Source organism: Tyto alba, unplaced genomic scaffold (genome assembly GCF_018691265.1).
Source record: "Tyto alba isolate M040663 unplaced genomic scaffold, T.alba_DEE_v4.0 Super-Scaffold_40, whole genome shotgun sequence".
Lineage (NCBI taxonomy): Eukaryota > Metazoa > Chordata > Aves > Strigiformes > Tytonidae > Tyto > Tyto alba.
In genome coordinates, this window is record NW_024881316.1 from 35167365 (window position 1) to 35187639 (window position 20275).

At 41.5% G+C, this 20275-nt stretch overlaps 1 protein-coding gene across 1 annotated transcript; it reads left to right on the forward strand.

Moving 5' to 3' along the window:
- Nucleotides 1–7628: 7628 nt before the first annotated feature.
- Nucleotides 7629–18167, forward strand: SLC66A3 (solute carrier family 66 member 3). The gene is made up of 7 exons (XM_042802953.1): nucleotides 7629–8607; nucleotides 10611–10693; nucleotides 11166–11235; nucleotides 11853–11910; nucleotides 13114–13234; nucleotides 14404–14445; nucleotides 16412–18167. Exons 1-7 carry the CDS (start codon nucleotides 8465–8467, stop codon nucleotides 16498–16500), a joined length of 606 nt encoding a protein of 201 aa, XP_042658887.1. The 5' UTR covers nucleotides 7629–8464; the 3' UTR covers nucleotides 16501–18167.
- The last annotated feature ends 2108 nt before the right edge of the window (nucleotides 18168–20275 follow it).

The window sequence follows — 20275 nt, forward strand, 5'->3', positions numbered from 1 at the left end:
CAAAGCTAGTTTGGTTCTCTCTACCATGTACAGCAACCTCCAGAAAAGACCTTTTGGGAATATCCAAGGTCCTAATCAAACCTGCCCTAGCATCTGTGGGTACAAGGCAGCAAACAGATATCCTCTAGATGCCATTTTCATCCCAAATTTAACAGTAATTTTTCTTTTCCCATAATTAACTTTGCCAATTAATCATTATCTACATAAGCAGAGTCTCTTGGAAAGACTGGATGGGATGGTAACAGCATTGATATCTGTAAATAATCTGTGGAAATTCCATTTATTAAAGAGATTGTGTAGATACTAAACTGTGTTGTAAGTTTCTTTTAGAGTTTTACAATGTATCACTTGTGCTTCAGTTTTATAAACTTTTTTCCCTCTTGCTGCCAGATCTCAAGCAAGAGATTATACATGTTTAGACAACTCATTTTCTGTTTCTTTCAGTTAAACAGCACAAGTTGGTAGCTATATTAATTTAATTCTTTGGTTAGAAGCACTGCTTTCTCTGGTGGACTTGTTAATATTAATTGTAACTTGGGACATAGATGTTTCCAGTGCCTCAGAATTTTGTGTGTTCTGAGTTCTGCTCATAACAAAAAACTGTGGAAAATACATTTTTTAATAAAACATATTAAAGTTCACATAAATCTGTATTTCTCATACTTTTTGAATAGTCTTTTTATGTAGTTCCCAGGTGGCATCTTAAATATGAAGTTTTGTTTTAAAAAATCAGTGATGACTGTAAATCCAACTGTATTTCTTAGAAACTGTATTTAAAACTGTTTCTTGACCTTTAACTTACTCTAAAGTAAACAAAATAACTAAATGTGTTTTCCCACAAAGAAGGTCTCGTTATGCTGTGAAAATTACTGCATAAACAGTAGAATCCCTAGAACAGGGAAAGGAGAGGGTAATTATGTCTGAACATTAAATGGACAATACTGCCAGTCCAGGCATCACATGTTAGTATGTATTATGTACCTACACATTCATATTGTTTGTTTTTTATAAAGAACACTTTATAGAACAAAATTTCTGAATTTAAGTTCATCTTACAGCAGACAATAGTTTTCTGAAGTGATGCATTTTTTGGTTTGTTGGTTTTAGAAATCAACAATAGTATGTTGGGGTCTTAAGCTGCTTTTCCTAAATCCTGCCCAGACAGAAACCTGTAAAGCTTTCCTAAAGCAGGCTGTCTCTCTTAAAAACTCTATTCACTACTCTGAATCCATGTCAGGTATGCTTTCGCTTCTTCAGAGAACTTTGCTTGGATGAGTTCCTTGAAACACAGATGGTTCCCCATGAAACTCAGAAGTTTTGCCAAAGGCTGAAGAGGCGCTTGAACAGTTCTGTCAATCGCAGCCCTGCTCACAGCCCTCTTCTGTCAGAGGGCATAGATGCCATAGACTTCAGCTTGTAACCTTCTCAAAGCCTCTCTCAGAAACTGTATGTATCCACAAAACCACCAGTACTTCGAAATGGAATTCCCAAGTATCTGAGGTTACAGCCTCACCTCAGCACGAGGCCTTTATGCCAGGCTGATGGAGCAAAAACTGCTGAAAAGGTCTCCTAACCCAGGGAGTACCCAGAGAAAACTCTCAGTTGGCACATACTGATTGATAAATTGCATTAAGAAGAAATCAGCAAATATACAGGCACAATAGCTATAAAAATTATGAGATTTGGTTTCACTCTATGACTCTGACCTATTCACTTCAAACTCTGTGTCTATTTTCCCCAATTACTAATGATCAATTATCTTCACTGGATATATTTTATATAATCTGTGAATTAACAAATGTATTCATGCAGTCAAGTTCAACTACAGGTATTGCTGAGAAAGAAACCAAACCAGTGATGTAGTGTAGAACCATCTGCAACTATTACAATGTTTATTAGAAGCTATACGGTTATGTGTCTTAAAAGCCAAGTGGACTGAAAACACCATGTTTATATCAACTCTTCTATAGCAAAACTTAACAGGATGCCGACCCATTGCTAGCACCATACTACCATAGGGCCACTCAGCTGCTTTTCACTTAAAAACATGAAGGCCACGGCATGTGTCATGGTTTGAGCTCAGAGGGCAACTGAGCACCACACAGCTGCTCATTCCTCCCTGCTCTCTCAGCGATGAGAAGGGACAACTAAGCCAGGCTTGGGATTCGAGATAGGACCGGAAGGGGCAAATCACCCATTATGGTTACAGGCAAAAGGCAGACTTGTTAGAGGAAGAAAAAAAGAACATACATTTATTACAGATACTAACAACAACACTTAACAGAGTAGGAGAGTGAGAAGCATTGCCACATCTTGAGAACACCTTCCCCCCACCCCTCCCTTCTTCCCGGGCTCAGCTCTGCTCCCGATATCTCTACTTCCTTCCCTCAGCAACACGGGGGCTGGGAATGGGGGGTGCAGTCAGTGCTGCTGCTTCTTCCATCTTCGGTGGGGGGAGCTTCTGGAACTTATCCCCCCTGCTCCATCGTGGTCCCCCTCTCACAGCAGACAGTCCTCCACAAACCCTCTCCAACATGAGTCCCTCCCATGGGCCGCAGCATTCCCCACACTGCTCCGTTGTGGGTCACCAACTTTCTCCGACTGGATTCCCTCCCACGGCTGCAGCCCTTCCCGAGCTGCTCCAGCGTGGGACACCCCCGCATGCTGCAATCCTCCCAGCGCCAAACTATAACAGCGGGGTCTACCTTTTCCCACAGGACCCCGGCCTTCTTCAGGTACAGTCACCTTGCTTAACCATGCAAAACACAGGCCATAAATCAGTGTCTGCTCCACCGTAGATCTTCAAGGGTGGCAGGGGGGGGCCGCCCTGCTGTCTCACCACAGGATACAGGGGGGTCTCTGCTCCGGCACACCTCCCCCTTCCTTTCTTCCTCCGTTCCTCCACTGACCTTGGTGTTCACGCAGCTGCCGCAACTCCTCAAGTCCAACTCCTCACCACGTCCCTTCTTAAATAGGTTATCGCAGAGGCGCAGCCAATTGGCTCAGTTTTGGTGCAGAGGTGGAGCTGACTTGGAGCTGGGGGAGCTTTGAGAAGCTTCTCACAGGGGGCCGCCCCGATAGCCTCCTCCCCTGCCACCAAAAAAACCCCACCAGCATATTGTGCTGATTCAGATGTGGTAAACCAACAATCTTCTTTGCTGGAACTAGCATGATCAAACTGTAGCTGCTCTTCAGCACTGGCAGATCCATTTGCACGCTCTGGGAGAATCATAAGACCTCTAGCAAGAATGCAGGAGGCATCACCCATCAGGACCTTCATAAGTGCTGCCATAACATACTCATACTCTCAATTCTTAGTGGACCCTCTTATTTGAGTAATTCAGATGTAAGCATCAATCCAGAACGACATCAGTTCCAGATCCAAATGCTAGAGCTCAACCCCCTCTTTGGGCTACAAGCTGAATGTAGACTTTCTACATAAAAGGTACAATTCCAAATTTAATATGAAAATCAATTTAAGGAGTCCCAGTACAAACTAGTTAAAATATTTTTCCTTCTCTTTTGCTCCTTCCAGTTCTTTGGCTTCTTTAGGTTTTTGGTTAGGTTTTTAAGTTTGTGTTTGGTATTCTAGGCTCTTTTAGTACTACTTTTTAGCTAACCATAATATTTTAGATAACATGCCATTACCCAGAATGGCCTTCAGTTAACTGAATAAACCATTTCACAGAGTAAACACTGAGTCAACAGGGTTTGTTTTTTTTTTTTTTGCTTACAGTATTTTCCTTCAATTTGTGATGATTCTGTTCAGCCTAACATCAAGTAAACCTTATATAAATACAGCCTGGTTTTCAGTTTGCCACAAATATATATATGATGCACTGCACACAAAACCAATGAACTACATGCAAACTGCCATGTTTCTTTTATACTCCTATCACGCACAATCATACAATATGACCTCAAACATGAAGTACACAGGGATTCACTGGACTTCTTTAGTCAGAGGAGGTTCTTCAATTTAGAGTTGAAACACTGTCACTCTGCTACCGAGGAGTCTCTCAACCCAGAAATAACCTTCTTCTTCACAGCAAGCCTTTGTGACAACTCTGCATCAGTCTTACTCCTCAAGTCAATAGTAAAACTCCCAGTCCTTGGGCACTACAAAAGTGCTCACAGTTATGTTGGCCAGAAGGGACCTCCGGAGGCCTCTAGGACAATCCCCTGCTCAAAGCAAGGCCAACACTGATGTTGGCCAGGTTGTTCAGGACCTGGTCCTGCTGAGTTGTGAAAAATCTCCAGAGATGGAGATTCCAGAGCCTCTCTGGGCCCCTGTTCTAGTGTCCAGCACTACTCCAAGTGTGGTCTCACAAGTGCCATATAGAGATCATCACTTCCGTAAACTTGCAGGCTACATTCTTGCTAACGCAATTCAGGATGAAGTTGTCCATCTTTGCCAGCAGACCACAATGCTGACTCACATTCAACTTGTTGCCCCTCAGAACCCCCTTGTCCTTTTCCTTAAAATAGCTTTTGGTCCTGTTGTCCCCCAGCCTTTACTGATGCATGGGGTTAGTCAGTCTCAGACTGCAGGCTTTAATTTTTATTAAACTTCATTTTTCTACCAGTCCATCTTTTCAGCCTTCCAAGATCCCTCCAAGTGGCAGCTCAACTGCCAAGCATGTGGAAGGCTGCCCACAATGTGATATTGTCTGCAGGCCTGCTGAGAACACACTCCATCCCTCAGCCAGGTTATTAACACAAAACTTAAAACAGTATTGGCCCCAGTATCAATTTGGCCACCCACGGGATACCACAATTCTCTGAGCCTGGCTGCTCAGTTTTCCACCAACCTTGTAGTCTTCTCATCCAGCCTGTATCTCCCCACTTTCACTACAGGGATGATAAGTGAGACCATGTAAAAGACCTTGATAAAGTCAAGGTAAATGATATCTACTGCTCTTCCCTCATCTAATCCAGCTCTCTGAGAGAAGACAATCAGGCCAATTCAGGATCAATTTGCCCTTGGTAAATCCAAAGTGGCTGTTCCAAATCACCATCTTGTTTTTCATGCACCTGAAAAGAGGAGGCCATTATTGAGGATTTGTTTCATAATTTTCCTGGGAACTGAGGTTAGGTTGACCAACCTATCACGCTCTGGATCCTATTCTTGCGAAAAGACAGGAGATTTGCCTTTTTCCAGTCATCTGGAAATCTCCTCTGATAACTACAACCTTCCAAAGATTAAAAGTAGTCAGCAGCCTTGCACTAATAATGACCAGCTCCTTCAGCACCCTCAGATGCATCCCATCTGGTCCCATGGAGCAGTCTTCATCCAGTTTGCTTCCGTTAGTCCCTAACTCTGTCTTCCTGTATCATGGTTAGTATTTCACTCCCTCCGACTGTGCCACTAGGCTCAGGGAACCCAGGAGGTTTGTAAGCAGACTTTGCTAGTAAAAACCGAAACAAGGCACTGAGCACTATGGCTTTTTCCACGCTGTTCTTAAGTAGGTACCATACTTTGTCAGAGCGTGCCCACATTTTCCTTCATCTTTCTTTTGTTGCCAAAATAATGACAGACACTTTTCTTGGTGTTGTTCATATCCTTTGGCAATTCCAACTCCAACTGAGCTTTGATCTCTGAATTCCATTCCTGCATGCCTGGGCAATGCTTTTGTATTGTCTGGGTAGCTCAGCCCCACTTCCACCTTCCAAACCTTCACTTTTGGTGTTTGAGTTCAGGCAAGAGTTGCCCATTTGGCCCAGCTGTTCCTCTGCCGTGCTTGCTCACATTTCAGATCACTGGAGACTGGTTTCATGCCATGAGCATGATGTCTTTGAGTATCAACTCACTTTTTTAGGCTCTGTCATCTAGACAGGCAGGTTTCTTGAACAAGCCCAATTCTCTTCTCCTGAAGCCGAGAATCTTCATTCTGCTACTTGCCTTCCTTACTTCTTTTAAAATCTTAACTCTTAAGGTTCTGGTGTCACTGCTGTCAAGGTTGCCTTTAACCTGTACATTTCATACTACTTCCTTCTTGTTTCTGAGTAACAAACCAGCATCTGGGTTAAACAAATGTTCAACGCTCCACAAAAATTGGCTGGACTGCTTTTATCCCACCAGGTGGCTCCTCCGTATGTCAGAGCAATTTTACATTCCCAGAGAATCCTGGTCCTACAACTGTGAGCTTTCTTCTAGTTATTTAAGGCTTCATCATCTTCCTCTCCCTGATCAGGCAATTTACAGCAGATGCCCCCACAGTGTTCCCCATGCTGGTCTCCCCACCGATCCTGACCCCCGAGATCTCATTTGGTTTGTTGCTCACTCCAAAGCCAAGGAAAGCTCCAGGCAACAAGACACTTGTTAGTGTAGAATACAACTTCCACTCATTCCCCTTCCTTATTTCCCAGAAGCACTTGTATCCTTCAATCACAGCACTCTGCATGAGCTACACCACCCTGTCTCTGTGATGCCAAAGAGGCCACAACTCTGCAACTGTGCCGATACTCCCAATTCCTCCAGTTTCTTCCCCAGGCTGTGTGTGCTCAGTGTCACACTCCCTTCTCAGGGCAAGTGAGCCTCCTGCAGCCTGCTGTCCCTGGCCAACTCTGTCCACCTTCAGCCTTCCTCTACATGTCTCTTGAGGGTTGTCTCCAGCCCCACAGGTTCCCCAGTTGTGGAACTTCCTTTATTTTAATCTGGAGCTTGAAACACCAATTATCTATAAAATGAACTATTCCCTGTTAGCATGGTAGGGTGTGGAAATAACAAGCAAGAGAACACCCTCCGCATTCCTTGTAAAACCACAAAATTCAAGGCATTATTTTGCTTAAAAACTCAGCTATGATAAGACAATATTGTTACTGGAAAAAAAATTCTGGTTTGGCTTTTTGTCTTTCATTATTACACAAGAATTATTTTCCTTCTCTTTTTTAATAATAGGAATCAACATTTGCATTCCTCTTTGAGGTGCAGCAGTGTTAAACCACTGCCCATCTGCTGTGAAAGAGGCAATCTGCACTGTAGATTTGAATGTAATGAATTTATTCAATGAACTGTAATTTAAAGTGGTTCTGCATTCTGCTGCAACTTATCAAGCAAAAGAGTCTGAAATTTGATATAAAACTAAATAATTTAAACAGAATAGGAATAATTTCTTATACTCTTCATAGATTTTTTTTTGTCATAACCTTAAAGAGGGCTGTCCCTGCAACATCTGTTTTCTTCCTAAAGGTAGCCAGTAAGCAGACATGGAGCAATATCATTACATAAACAGGACAAGGGAAGTACAGTAAATAATTCTGCTTAACTGAGTGCTTGCAATGCAAAACAGTATGTATTTTTTTAAAAGCTGAAAGGACTACTAGAGGTAAATGTTTAATGTATTTTTTAAATATAAAAGTTGAATGAAAATATACTCACAGACCTGTTTAATAGCTACACAATAAAGTACACAATACTCCCACAAGGCTGAAAACTCAGTTTATCAATAAATTCTTGGAACAGTTTTTAAGGTAACTTCAAATTTTCCTTTCTTCTTTTAGAGTTTATTGTCTTTGAAAAGCTTGATTAATTTCAATTATATTAACAGCAACATAGCTTTTAAATTACAATTCTGTATTTGGGGGGGCATTTATTTCAATCAGAGTTTTGAGATTTTATGTACTCCTAAGTACCTGCTTTTTTTTTTTAATGACTGAATTATACAGAGGGCAACATGATTTACAAATTAAGCATTAGTAATATTGTCTCAAAATACCACTGAAGGTGTGTGGAATTAATGTAATGGACCTGTTTGTCAGATCATACTATCAAAAAAACAGAAAACAATTTGTGAAAAATGCGTAAGAGCTGAAACTAAAACATGTTAAGAATTATTAGTCATGCAGAAATACAACTTCCATTAAAATGAAAAAGAGTAACATTTATGCCTGTAAATAACCCCTTGTGTTAAAGCAATTCTGCTGTAGGTAAAAATATGAATTAATGGTACAGATTTGACATTCTGAGTAGTCCTGGCCATATGCAGGCACGAAAGAGCCAAGATTCTGTACGAATCTGTATCTGCTGGATAATTGCTCCAGTTTAGTTCTGACAAGCTGGTAAGTAGAAAAGCTTTAAAAATCGCACTTTACTATTTTTGTGTGTAACTGTGTATGGTGAGTAGGTGTATGTTCCGGGGAAGTTGCTCCATCCCTGTTAATCCGGCAGTTCCATCCCTCAGGAACTTCTACTTTTGCAGAACTTTCTGTGCAAGCAGAAGCGCCGCTGCCAGAGCGGCGCCATCGCTACGGCGGGAACCGGCACCACTGCGAGCCAGAGACAACGTGACCCGAGAAACACAGAAGCTGGAGCGCTGGAAACGGCACTTTGGGGGAGAAAACTGAAACCCAGCCTGCAAGCGGCCGGGCCCGGCTGTCCGCTGCCCACAGGCCGGGCGGCCTCCGCGCCCCACCCCGCCCCGACACGCGGGTTTCCCCGCTGCGGCCCCGGGTGCGCGGCGGGATGGCGGCGGCGCTGCTGGACCTGGCGCACTGGAGCACCTGGGCGGTGTGCGCCGTCATCAAGCTGCCGCAGCTGGCGGCGGTGCTGAGGGCCGGCTCGGCGCGGGGGGTCAGCGTGGGCAGCGTTCTGCTGGAGCTGGCCGGGTAAGGCGGCGGGCAGCCGGGGACAAGATGGAGGGCGACACGCGGCGGCTGCGCCTCAGCGGGGCTCCCCTCAGCGGGGCTCCCCTCAGCGGCCGGCGGGCGGGAAGCGGGGCCGGGGAGCTGCGGGGCGCTCCGCCGCGGCCGTTCCTCTCGTCGCGGCTCCGGCCAGGCGTGAGGACGTGCTGAGTGGCTGTTGGAAGCGGGCAGGGGAGGTGGGGCTGGCGAGCAAGACCCTTCTTCTCGGTTTTAAAACCGCTCCGTGTTATAACTCACGGTGAGCCCGCCGGCTCCTGGTGCGGTGTGCGAGTGCGGCGTCCTGCCTTCAGGGGGTTCACAGACTCTTCGGGAGCAGAAACTGCCCGTTTTAAAGTGTTTCCGCGCTGCTGGTTAAAGGGAAACTCGACTTTTTCAGTTTGCTCCCAGGTAGCTGGAGGCAACGTCTGCTGTTGGGTTTAAGCCATGCATTTAGGTTATTAGATGGTCTGTGTGCCCTGTTGGGCAGGTGGTTGTACTAGTTAGACAGGCTTCTCTCACCAGAGTAAGTAAAACATAATCATTCTTTAAGAAAATTATAATCCATGTCAAACTCCAAAGTTTTATCAGTCTGTAATAAGCTTACATGGGCTAGGCTTATTAAATCTTGCTTAAAGAGGATTGTATGGAATGAAAAATAAACTGAGTGCATGCACGCTCAAATGTGGGTACAAGTATGTGAGAGAAGATACCCTGAAAAGCTAAAGCCTCGGGTTTGCCGAACCGAGGGATAGAGGTGGCCAGAACAGCCGGATGGCTGGTAGCGCACCACACCAAGCTAAAAAAAAGGGCTTTTTGTCCGAAAAAATCGCCTCACAAAAATGGTATGTCATTTCTGAAGGTGCCTGTGCCTTGTTAGGGACACAGCTGTTGACCCCGGCCGGTCTGGCGCTGCGGAGGCTTGGCCGTACAGACGCCTTTCTGCACGGAGCCATGCAGAATCCCCTTGGCCTCTGCTGCGGCCGTTCCCTGCCTGCATTTCTCCATTACACTGAACCCCTGTTGTTGCTGTTTACCCTTAATACACCTCAGAGTACACGAACTAAATCCTAGTTCCATCAGAGATAACACACCCCACAGCCCCAGCCAAAAAGTGTTGGTAGCATTTTAAAATCAGTCATGGGTGTTGGTGGTGTGCACTGAAAAGGCTTTTTAACTAATGTTTCAGATGAGCGTGGAGGAGCCATAAATGTCTTCGCAGCACTTGTGTGGTAACGACAGTACCCACACAGGTACAGGTTGTACTCCTACTCTGGGCAAAACTGTTTTTGAAGAGTTGCAAGGAGGCTTTTTTTGAAATGTTTTTTTATTTAGTAGGCTATTTGTCCTGCAAGCTTGAAAAACTTTTGAGTTTAGTTGAAGAGAGCTTTGAGGCTACTGGTGCAAACTGGGATGATTCTGCAGAGTCAGCATACAGTGACCTGGCAGAGGAGTGACACGGAATCATGGGGCTGATGGCAAGGAGTCTGATTTGACCCTACAAGAAATAAGACTTCCAGGAAGTTCAGATATTTAAATTCTGAATACTGTAAAATCCAGTTTCTTACAAGGCAGGCAGTTTCTTATGCCATCTTTCTACACCAGAAACCATCAATTTTGACTTACATAAAACTATGTCCTAAGAGTCCTTTGTATTTTCTCTGCAGCCTTCAAGTTTCTGTCTGTCCCCATGGACTTCCATGAAAGCTGAAGGAAGTAAAGAAGATGAGATAAAAGTTCAATTCTTTTTAGAATTGCCATTGTTTGGTGCATTTATGAGCACACTCTCATTCTGACCACTACAACTACATTGGGCAATCTTACAACACTGTAGTCTAGACAGCTTGCACTTGGTCTTCATATTTGTTTGATCAGTTTGACAGCTACGCCTATCTGGAGCTTATTGGCACAACAAAATAGTAAAAAGGAAGCTGCAAAGGAGCTGTCCTGTCCCTTCATGTAGTCACTCTGTTTTGTGTCTTTCTGTTCAGCTTCCTTGTGTTTCTGAGGTACCAGATCTATTATGGTTACCCTCTGCAGACATACCTGGAATATCCCATCATCATTGCACAAGGTAATTTTTTTAAGCCATGTTTTGGAAATAAAACAGGGCTTATTCAGCATTCCAAGGCTTTGCATGTATGTACAGTACTCCACTGCAGTGATGTAAATCTGCTGACCAAATTCCAGCTGGAGTTGGGGGGAAGAGGGAATGGACATCTCAGATATAATCGAATTCTTGTAAATTTGATGAAAATGGATGGTTAGGTAGAGGAGAAAGATCTAATTAATATACACACTGGAGTTGCAGTGTACGCTCATCCTTTATCCGGTGACTCCACATGGGAGAGAAACTTTATGAACACTTAAGACTCTAAGAAAAGCTTCATTTTGGAGCTTGCAGTGTTTTAGACATCAAACAAATTTGAGAGACAAAACATGCAAGAAATGAGTTTCCATAGACATGGTGCCCAGTGGAACTGTCTAGGATTGCATTTGGGCCCCTTCTCTCCCTTCTGTGATGAGTGATCTTTTATTTATTTCAGATGTCATTCTCCTTTTGTTTATTCTGCGTTTCAGTGGAAACATGAAACGAGCTTTGTTCTATGCAGTCACGTATCCTTTGGAATCTGGGATTTTTGGTTTATGTAGCTTGTTTATTAGTTCTTTGCATAGCAGCTATGTCATTTTTTGTTTTGTGCTACCGCTGTAAATCATTTTCTGTTGCCCCTCAATATACATTCCACATTCGCATGTTGGTCTCTGGGGTCACAGTAACATCTCTGCAAGCAGTAAGCTTTATATGTAGTTGTGCTTTAGAAGGCCCACGACTGATAAGGAATAAGACCAATTCTTAATTTACATCTTTGCTAGAGATACAGGGTGGAAATAATGAATCTTTTTTCCTTTGATTGATGAACACAGCAGTGTGGATTTGTTGGGGTTTTTTTTTTGTTTTTTTTTTTTTTTTTTTTTTTTTTAAATAGGATTTGGGCTTAAATCTTGTGCTTTGGAGCAGGCCTTGAGAAACTGTTCAACCATAGACAGCGTGAAAAATAGGAATACTTAGCATTTCAACCAATGCTTAATATGTTTTATTTAGATTGTGTAGTCTGTTACAAAGTTTCAGTAAGATTATTTCCAGATGTTTAAAAAAATCTAATTCCCCAAGCAGTTTTGAGAGTTTTGGTATCCTAGAATTTTCAGTGCTATGAAACTTAACATAATGTAAGATTCTGGGGGGGCTGGTACATGCTAACACTGCGGAAGTGGATAATAGACCTGGCCATGGTAAGTGCTGCATGATTATTTGAAATTAGGTCCATGTATTAAATAATTTTTTTTCTAGACGTTTTGATTAGTGAAATCGCTCCTTATATTTGTTATTTGAAGAATTAATAATTTGGGTTAGCTTTCATAACAATCCCAGTTTTCAAATACAGCTGTTTCTCTTCTGTGAGTAGCTGGAAAACATAGTACTGGCAATAGGGACTCTGTGAAAAAAAAAAATGTTCTGAGGCAAAGTTGTTAATTGTTGTGCTTTGATTAAAACTAGCAAAGGTTTAAGAAGTTAAAAAAAGATTGACTCTTTAGTCCTAATGCCATAATCCCCATTAATAAACCTTTAACATGACAGGAAGAGATTAGAGCATCAGTCAAAGCATTTGAAATGGGAAATGTTAAATATTTCACAAGATCTTTTTTCCCTTTAGTCCTGGAATTTTGCAAGAAAAATATCATCTGATAATGCCCTACAGAGGTTAAAGATGGTCTTTTCCCTTTTTACCAGAAGAGAGTTAATTGAGATGGAGTTGCTCATGCAAAAGATGATACAAATGGGGATAAAAGCTTTTAAGCCTAACACTGATCCTTACTTGCAAGGGAAATCTGGGCATGGCACAGAGACCGATGTGGAGGTCCCCTCTACCTGCTGCCTTTAGAAACCCCCCCTTAAAGGATGACAGAGTGAATAGTCTGTTCTCTTCATTATTTTTTTCCCACCAATTGGACTCATTTTCCACACATTCTTGTCAGTTTTCTCATTCTTTTATGGTTTAGTTTGCCAGACGTAATGGTAACAGATGGTCTGAATCAACCTTGCTGTTTAGACTAGATCAGTCTCATTCCAGCTAACTTCCATAAACAGTTTTATGTAGCAGGTTGAGAGGCTTTTTTATTTCTTTGCTTCTTATTGTATTTGCCTTTATCGAGCATTTGCCAACAGCAGTAGCAATTATGCTCTTTGAGCTTCTTTCTGGGCAGTACCTCAGAAATCAGTCCCATGTTTCTGGCAATTTTTTGCTTCATGGTTCCTTAGTAATAAGCTGAAATGCTTGGGTTGCCAAATACTGAAAAAGTTTTGTTTTGTTTTTTATTTTAAATGAAAAAATATGTCCTGGTTTTTAGTAAGTTACATACTAAAGCCGTAAGCTAAACACTCAGATGATAACATGGCAGAGGCAGAGGTTCTTTCTCATTTTACCTGCTTTTCAGAACTTGTGCACATTCATCAGTGCGGCCAGTAAGCTGGCTCAGCTGCGGTGTCTCTGGCAGACAAAAGATTCTGGACAAGTGAGCGCCTTGACCTGGAGTATGTCTGCATACACCTGCGCAAGTAAGCTATGGGCAGCTTGGTGTGAAGCACTGAGTTTTCCTTTTTTAAAGCCGTATCTTCTCCTGATGCCTTCTTTCGCTAGGTCTTTACTGCATCATGCAGGTAAGAATCTCGCCTAATGTAGTTTCCCTGAGTGCCAACTTCTGAGACTCAGCTACCACACAGCCTCTTGAAATCATGTCTTATCATTGACACCAGCTCAGTCACAATGACACTTTGCCTTAGAAAACATGCAAATATGGTCAAGGGAACCTGATGCAGTTAAAGTAACTGAAAGAGTGTCTTTATGAAGAAAAAATTTCAGTGTTGTAGGATTTAATAAAATTACTAGTGATCCAGCATGAAAAGGTGCTAAATTTTGTGTCAGACAATTGGTCAACACTAATTCTGAAAAGTCATCTACAAATAAATATATACTTAATGCTAAATACCTTCAACTCTCTGACTACATGTAAATATATTTCTCAACAGAGGAATATTTAAGGATGTACCGAGAATAGTGATTTGTGCAGTTCATGTGTTAATTACCAAGTGGTCCACATGAACAGTTCTTCAAACAGCTATTTGTCAGAAGTGCCTTTATCATGTTCACAAAACTTGTTTAAAATATTCTTACTATAAAACAATAGTGGTGTTGGATCTATTTTCCCGTGAAACAAATGTTTTTAAGTCAATAATTAGAAGTTGTGGTACATGCACTGAACAATGGCAATAAACTTTTAAAATGGTTTTAGTCTGCTGCAAATGTGAAATAATTAATGTTTAGATTTGTTGTGGGAAGGAAAGCTGAATTCCTCATACTTGCAGAAGCCTAAAAGCATGCATGTGACCATTCACAATGGTTAAGTCACGCTAACTCAATTGTGGGTGTAGCTCAGTATCAACTACTGGAGGAGGGGGCTGAACACAAGGAGAAGCAGTAAACTCTGACCATATCCAATCTAGTGAGATAGATATAAAAATTCTATCAGTGATTTTCTTATTAAAAAAAAGACCCTCAGCTTTCAGAGCTTGATCTCTGAAGCTAAAAGAGGGAAGAGCGGCAATGCCTATACAATGTGTATTTTCATGCAGGATTATCCTCTATTGAAAAATAGGTATTCATCATTTTTAGAAGGGTATAAATGTGTCATATCTAGCCTACTAATCAGAATTCATTCAATTTACAGCAAGAATAGTTACAACGGTAATGACTACGAATGATCTCGCAGGTGAGTGAAGTATGGGACAGCCCCTGTCCGAGGTAACAGATGCCATGGTAGCTGTGAGCTGTTTTGTGAAAGCAGTTGTCTGGTCTCAGGAGAACAAACCATGAACCTGGTGGGTTAGCACGGCGAGGGAAGGAGTTACTGCTAAAAAAAGTAGCACGGGGTTTCAAATCAGCCAAATACCTGGAGAAAACAAAAAAAACCTGCTTATGTTTATCACATGGTGACAAGTGACATCGTGACAAAAGCCATTATGTCTTTCAAAAGGCAAAAGCACTACAAAACTAATTATGAAAATAGCAGAATAAAGCATTAAAATATTTGTTATTTAAATACGTAAATAAATAAATTTAGTCAAATACAATGTAAAAAATCTGTAATAATTGAGTGATAGCTTTTCAAGTAATAAATATTTCCTTTCATTACTGTGGGGTTTTTCCATTAGAAAATTATTCTAGAAAACTAAAGTTCAGCTTAGTATATGAATAGTTTCAGGCACAACATTCTGAAAGTTTATGGCAAGCTGAAAATGAAATGGTAGGCTGGTAAGAAACTCACAAAAAACTGGATTAAAATATATAATTTGCAGCTGATTTCATTATAAAGCAAATTTATTTAACAGCTTCTCACCATCCTGACAAAACTGGAAGAGCTAAGGAGTACAGCAGATTTTTCAATGAATGATTCAAAATCAATATTTGGTGGATGAAAGAACAGTTAACAAAATCACGCTGTACTTTATTTGGTGGTTCCTTGTTCTAGTTCAAAACTGGTGTTTCATCAGAAACATCATATGAATGGATTTTTTTTTTAAGCTCCCCTTTGCAGCACAGTTAGGCTCTAGTTTCACAAGCAGTTCAAGTGGCTCTTTCCCTGGAAAAGGAAGTCCCCTTTTTCGTCACTCATTTTCACCCCCGCGCTCGTTGCTTTCTCTTTGCCAGAGTAAGAGGTTTGTGGCCATGCAGTTAACTGGATCGCCAAAAAAATAGGTATAATGCACACAGAAATTTAGTCCAGGCCAGTTACCGAGTCCAGTTCACCCACAGCTACACACTTACACTGATTAGAAGTGAGAGAGATATATTGAGGGGAGGAAGGGAGAAAAACAGCATGAAAGTAAAAAGCTGGCTCTTGAAGGTAAAAGTGGCTCTGGTTAAAGCTGCTTTTTAAAATATAGCACAGTACACTTTGGAACAGGGAAGAGGTGGCAGCAAACATTGGTACTGTGCTGCTCTAATGGCAAATGTTTCCAGTTAGCTTCTAACACTGAACACTTTGGCATGCTCCTCTTGGTTTCATACCCATGTGTGAAACTGTCAAATATCATGTATTTCTGAAACAAAGTTTTATGTACATTTCTGTGAAGATTCCACTTACCAAATGGATATTAGATATATCTGTACTTCACACTGTGGTCTGACAGGTAGAGATACCGTGCTGATTTTGGTTTAAAAAAAATCTGAAAGTTAATAAACATCCTGAAAAACTGCTTTTTTCTCAATTGTCAGATTTCCTCTCATCAAAATCTGACAGATAAAAGTGTTTCCTGTCTCCCTGAAGTCTAAACTTAACAGATGGCAGTAGAGAATAATCCCTTTATTCTAAAGAACACACGCAGCTATACAGAACACGTGAGCTGTGGCTCCTGAGTTTAATTTTAGGTGTAAATATAAATTTGTATGAGGTTAGTCGAACTTGAACTATTCTCCTGGTTTTGTTATAAAAGAATTAAAGGCACCGTAGTGTATGATTTTCAGATACCACTCACAAGTGCTAAATGCTCTTCTCTGCTATATTTGAGAATTTCTGGGTTCCTGAACATGGTAATTTAATTGACTGAAAAGAGTTGCAGAATGAGAACCAGCCTGTTTGTACACCAGTGAAGGTTTACAAAAGGCGTCTGCTGAAAATGACAGCAGTTGATTCTTTTGGATTTATGCTTACAAGATTTTTTTTTTTTCCCTTTTAGTTCTCATCCGTTTCATAACCATGCTCATTCTCAATATTTGGGTCACAGCCACAATCCTGCACTACAGGAAAACTAAAAAGACTGATTAGAAGACACTCAAAAACACACAACACAGTTATCTTCAAAAAAACCTGATATAATTAAGCTTAAATAACAGAACAAAGGTTGAGGAAGCTCGCTCTCTCTTAAGCCTAGTATTTATCCCTAAGCATAATTGGTAGAGTCATGCTTACTTTCTCTTAGAAATAATACTGATAAGATACTTAATTTAAGCAGCATATTTTTATTGGTCATTTAAGACAAGTTTCACTGATACCACATTTTCTCTGGACTTTTTTACTAAAGGAACAAGGTATTTTGTATTTAGATGGTCATTGTATCACTTCAGTACTTTCTGGTTACATATAAGCAATTTTCTTCAATTATACAAGAGCAATTTTGCAACAACATATCAACCCGTCTTTCTGCCTCTGCTGCCAGTTTGAAAAACAGATGTTTGTCATCTTCTTGCAAGCAACTCAATTAGTTAGACATTAACTATTTGTATTTTAGGATGAAAAAAATCTGAGTCAAGGCCCGATCCAAAATAAGGTTCTAAATGTTTTACTATATCACAAATGCAGTTAGTTGGGATTGTAGCACTTACATGCAACACTTAAATAGTACAGTTTATACAGTTGATACAGGATACGTGTGGCTACTTCCTTCAAAATACCCTGCTTTTATTAGGATAAGAGCAAACACTCAACTATGAATAATTCTTTTTCAACCTGAGCTCTCATTCACTGGACATACTCTTTTGGGAACAGCAGAGACTCCAGTGTATAGGAATTAATGCAACTTTGACCAATAGAGTTAAAAATTGTGTTCAAGCAAAGTTCCCGAACTGATCCCCCGACCCCCCCAGTGCAATCCGTACCGACCGTGACCGTTTACACGTACAGCTTGGGGCATCACAGCAGACTCCTCTCCAGCCGTTATCAGTTTCTGACGGTACCGCTCTGTGCTTTGTTAGTTTTTAGCCTGTCTGGGCTAAGCGGGCTGAAGAACACAAAGACTTCACATCAATTTCTACTTTGGATATTCTAATCAATTGGTAGTAGTGTATCAAAAAAGGGAAAAAGGATACACTTGAGATTAATTAGGGTTTTTGCTTTTGGAAGTAATGCCTTTCCACCCAAAAGTTACAGAAGTAATCCTAGAGCTCGCCTTCAATTCTCATTACATTCTCTAAAATGAAAAGATACGCCTTTTCAGGAGTTCTTACAGTACTACTGTTAAAACCAAGGCACCCTCGGTCCTGACACCCCTGAAAACTATGGGAAGACTGCACTGACATTTCAGGCAGGTTTTTCCTGCAATGTGCTAAATTACTGGACTCTTGTGGAAGAGCGGGATCTGCAAAAGCAGATGTTTCCGCCTGTGTGCACTCAGCAGACTGAGACCTTCACCATCAGAAAACGGAGCTGCTTTGTAAACTGATTCTAGAGTGTGTGTGTGTGTGGGGAAGAGGTATGTCTGTGGACATAAGATTTCATGTATCTCACATTACTGAGAGCAAGTTCAGAGATGAGGATTTTTTACTGCTTCAGTAAAATGTGTGTTTCCACGGTGGTTGACAGAGTAACTGTAAACATCCTGTTACTGATTTGACTAACGCTGTATAAAATATCTGAAGTGGTCTAAATGGTGGCAGGGGGCATGTGGTACATTTTCCAGGTCATACTAATAAATGCTATTCTTCATGATTGATTAATGTCATTGTTACAGTTAATTTTCATAAAATTTATTTTTTTATTGTTTCTATGCATGGAGAGAAAATGAAATACTCAATATAGGTCATTAATGGACACCTTTCACCTTAATATTCAAAGCATTAGGCTATGTATTAACCTGTAAAACGATAAAGAGCTCCAGCATCCTAAAAGGTAAAACCCACACTTATCATCTCAGTTTTTTAATTAAAGCCTCTTCTTAATAGAGAAAGATCTGTAGAGTCTGAATGCTCTCTGTTATGGACATCTTTCATAGTCCTGAGTGATGCTGCAAAATGAAGACACTCCATTTTGGGTTTGAGGATCGGCACTTCAGGTTGCTTTTTTTAATCATAAAACGCTGAAAATGCATTTAATAAAAATTCTTTACAGGTTACTTAACATATTTTGAATAAATCATCTTAGAAACCTGTGGAAAGAGAGACTGAGGAAAAGAAACAAAGCTGGGTAATTCACAACCTTGAGGTAATTTTGTGGACTTGGAAAGCTGGACCACGAGTTCTTACTCAAACTGCAAGAGGTACGGAAGAAATGAGAAGGTAGCAGTAAATAATTTTACACACTTCCCCCCTCCCCCTGCCCCGAGAACAATTTCTTTCACTTCCGTGAAGCAGATGTACGCTCCAGTCCTGGGCGAGCCCCGCGAAAGCGCAGACCCTGTGGTTTTCCAGTACGTAAACCATCGTCTTCTCAGCGGCTGGATTAAAGGCAATAGCTTGGGACAAGATACACGGGGAGCGTAAATCTTGTTAAACTCGTCGTTCAGCAGTGCCAGGGCGGACACAAGTGAGATGTTTGCTGTGTGAGGCGGCAGCAGACAGAGGCAGGGATTTATTGCAGTGTGCCCAAGCCAGCGAGTGACTTCTCTCCACAGGGCTGGAAGCAACACGTCTCCGTTCACAGAGCCTGTGCAAGTGCTGAATTCCACACACGGTGTCCAGCTCACAGCATGCTCGTGAGGCAACACAGCCCCTCCTGTCCTGGATGATAAAAGTGCAGATCCTGTCAGGGCTTTCAAAAAGCGTGAGTTTTCTTGCTGTAAAAAGACAAGATCTGAATTCTAGTACAGTCCGTTGAATAAGCCCAAATATCTCCAGCGATAGCTGTGATGAACTATGACTGTGCATTTGGTAACAGATAAGCTACAAGCTGCACTTAGCCACAAAGCTCAGTTTAACAGTATGAAAGAGAACCCATTTATCATGAGATTTACTATTCAAAAAAAAAAAAAAAAAAAAAGAAAACCCGACAAGGACGTAATTCCAGAGAGAGCAGGTTGCAGGTCTGAAAGTGAGGGTGTAGACAGCGTGTACTTTACTCTTCCCAAAAGCCGGTTTCTGAACTCTCCTCAGCAAACGGGAACGTCATAGAGAACTGCAAACCCACCATCTCCCCCACCCCACGGGGCTCCACAATGCAGAGTACAACCACGCAGACACAGACGGGTTCCTTTGCGCTACTCTACTCCAGCCAGACGGTATCGCTTGGCCTGCTCAGGAGTCCCCGTCTGACCCCCGAGGCTCTGCCCCTGGCTTATGTTGGGCGCGTGGCTGCTCCCTAGCCTGGTTCTGCTCATCTGATGTGTTAAAATAGAGAATGGAGCAGGGTGGGCAGGCAGACACACACCTCAGCTGGAGCTCAGCTGGATTTTAGAGCAGTTTGACTCTTTGGAGAAAGTCATTCACAATTAGCTAAAAGGTCCCAAATAGCTTACAACTTGCAGAAAGCCTTCATTCACTCCTTTAAGTGAAGCAAAATTACTTTTCCTCCACCAAACAATCATTATCCATTTAAAGACGTATGTAACAAAGGGAAAAAAAAAAAAAGGAAATAACACCTCAGAACCCACAGGAAGAGCTAAGGAACTATTATAAAATGAAAAGCTACATAGATGTGGAGATAACTCAAATGAGGTAGTTTCCCAGCTATGTATTTTCTACGATGATAATAATTACTTCCCTGCTAGTTCTTTTCAGGCTGGTTTGTCCCATTCCCTTCCAGATTCTTCGATACTTGAGATTCATATTTATGTATGAAGCAGAACATGAAATCCTTAGCGTTCATCACTAATAATGGTCTAAGGATGTCC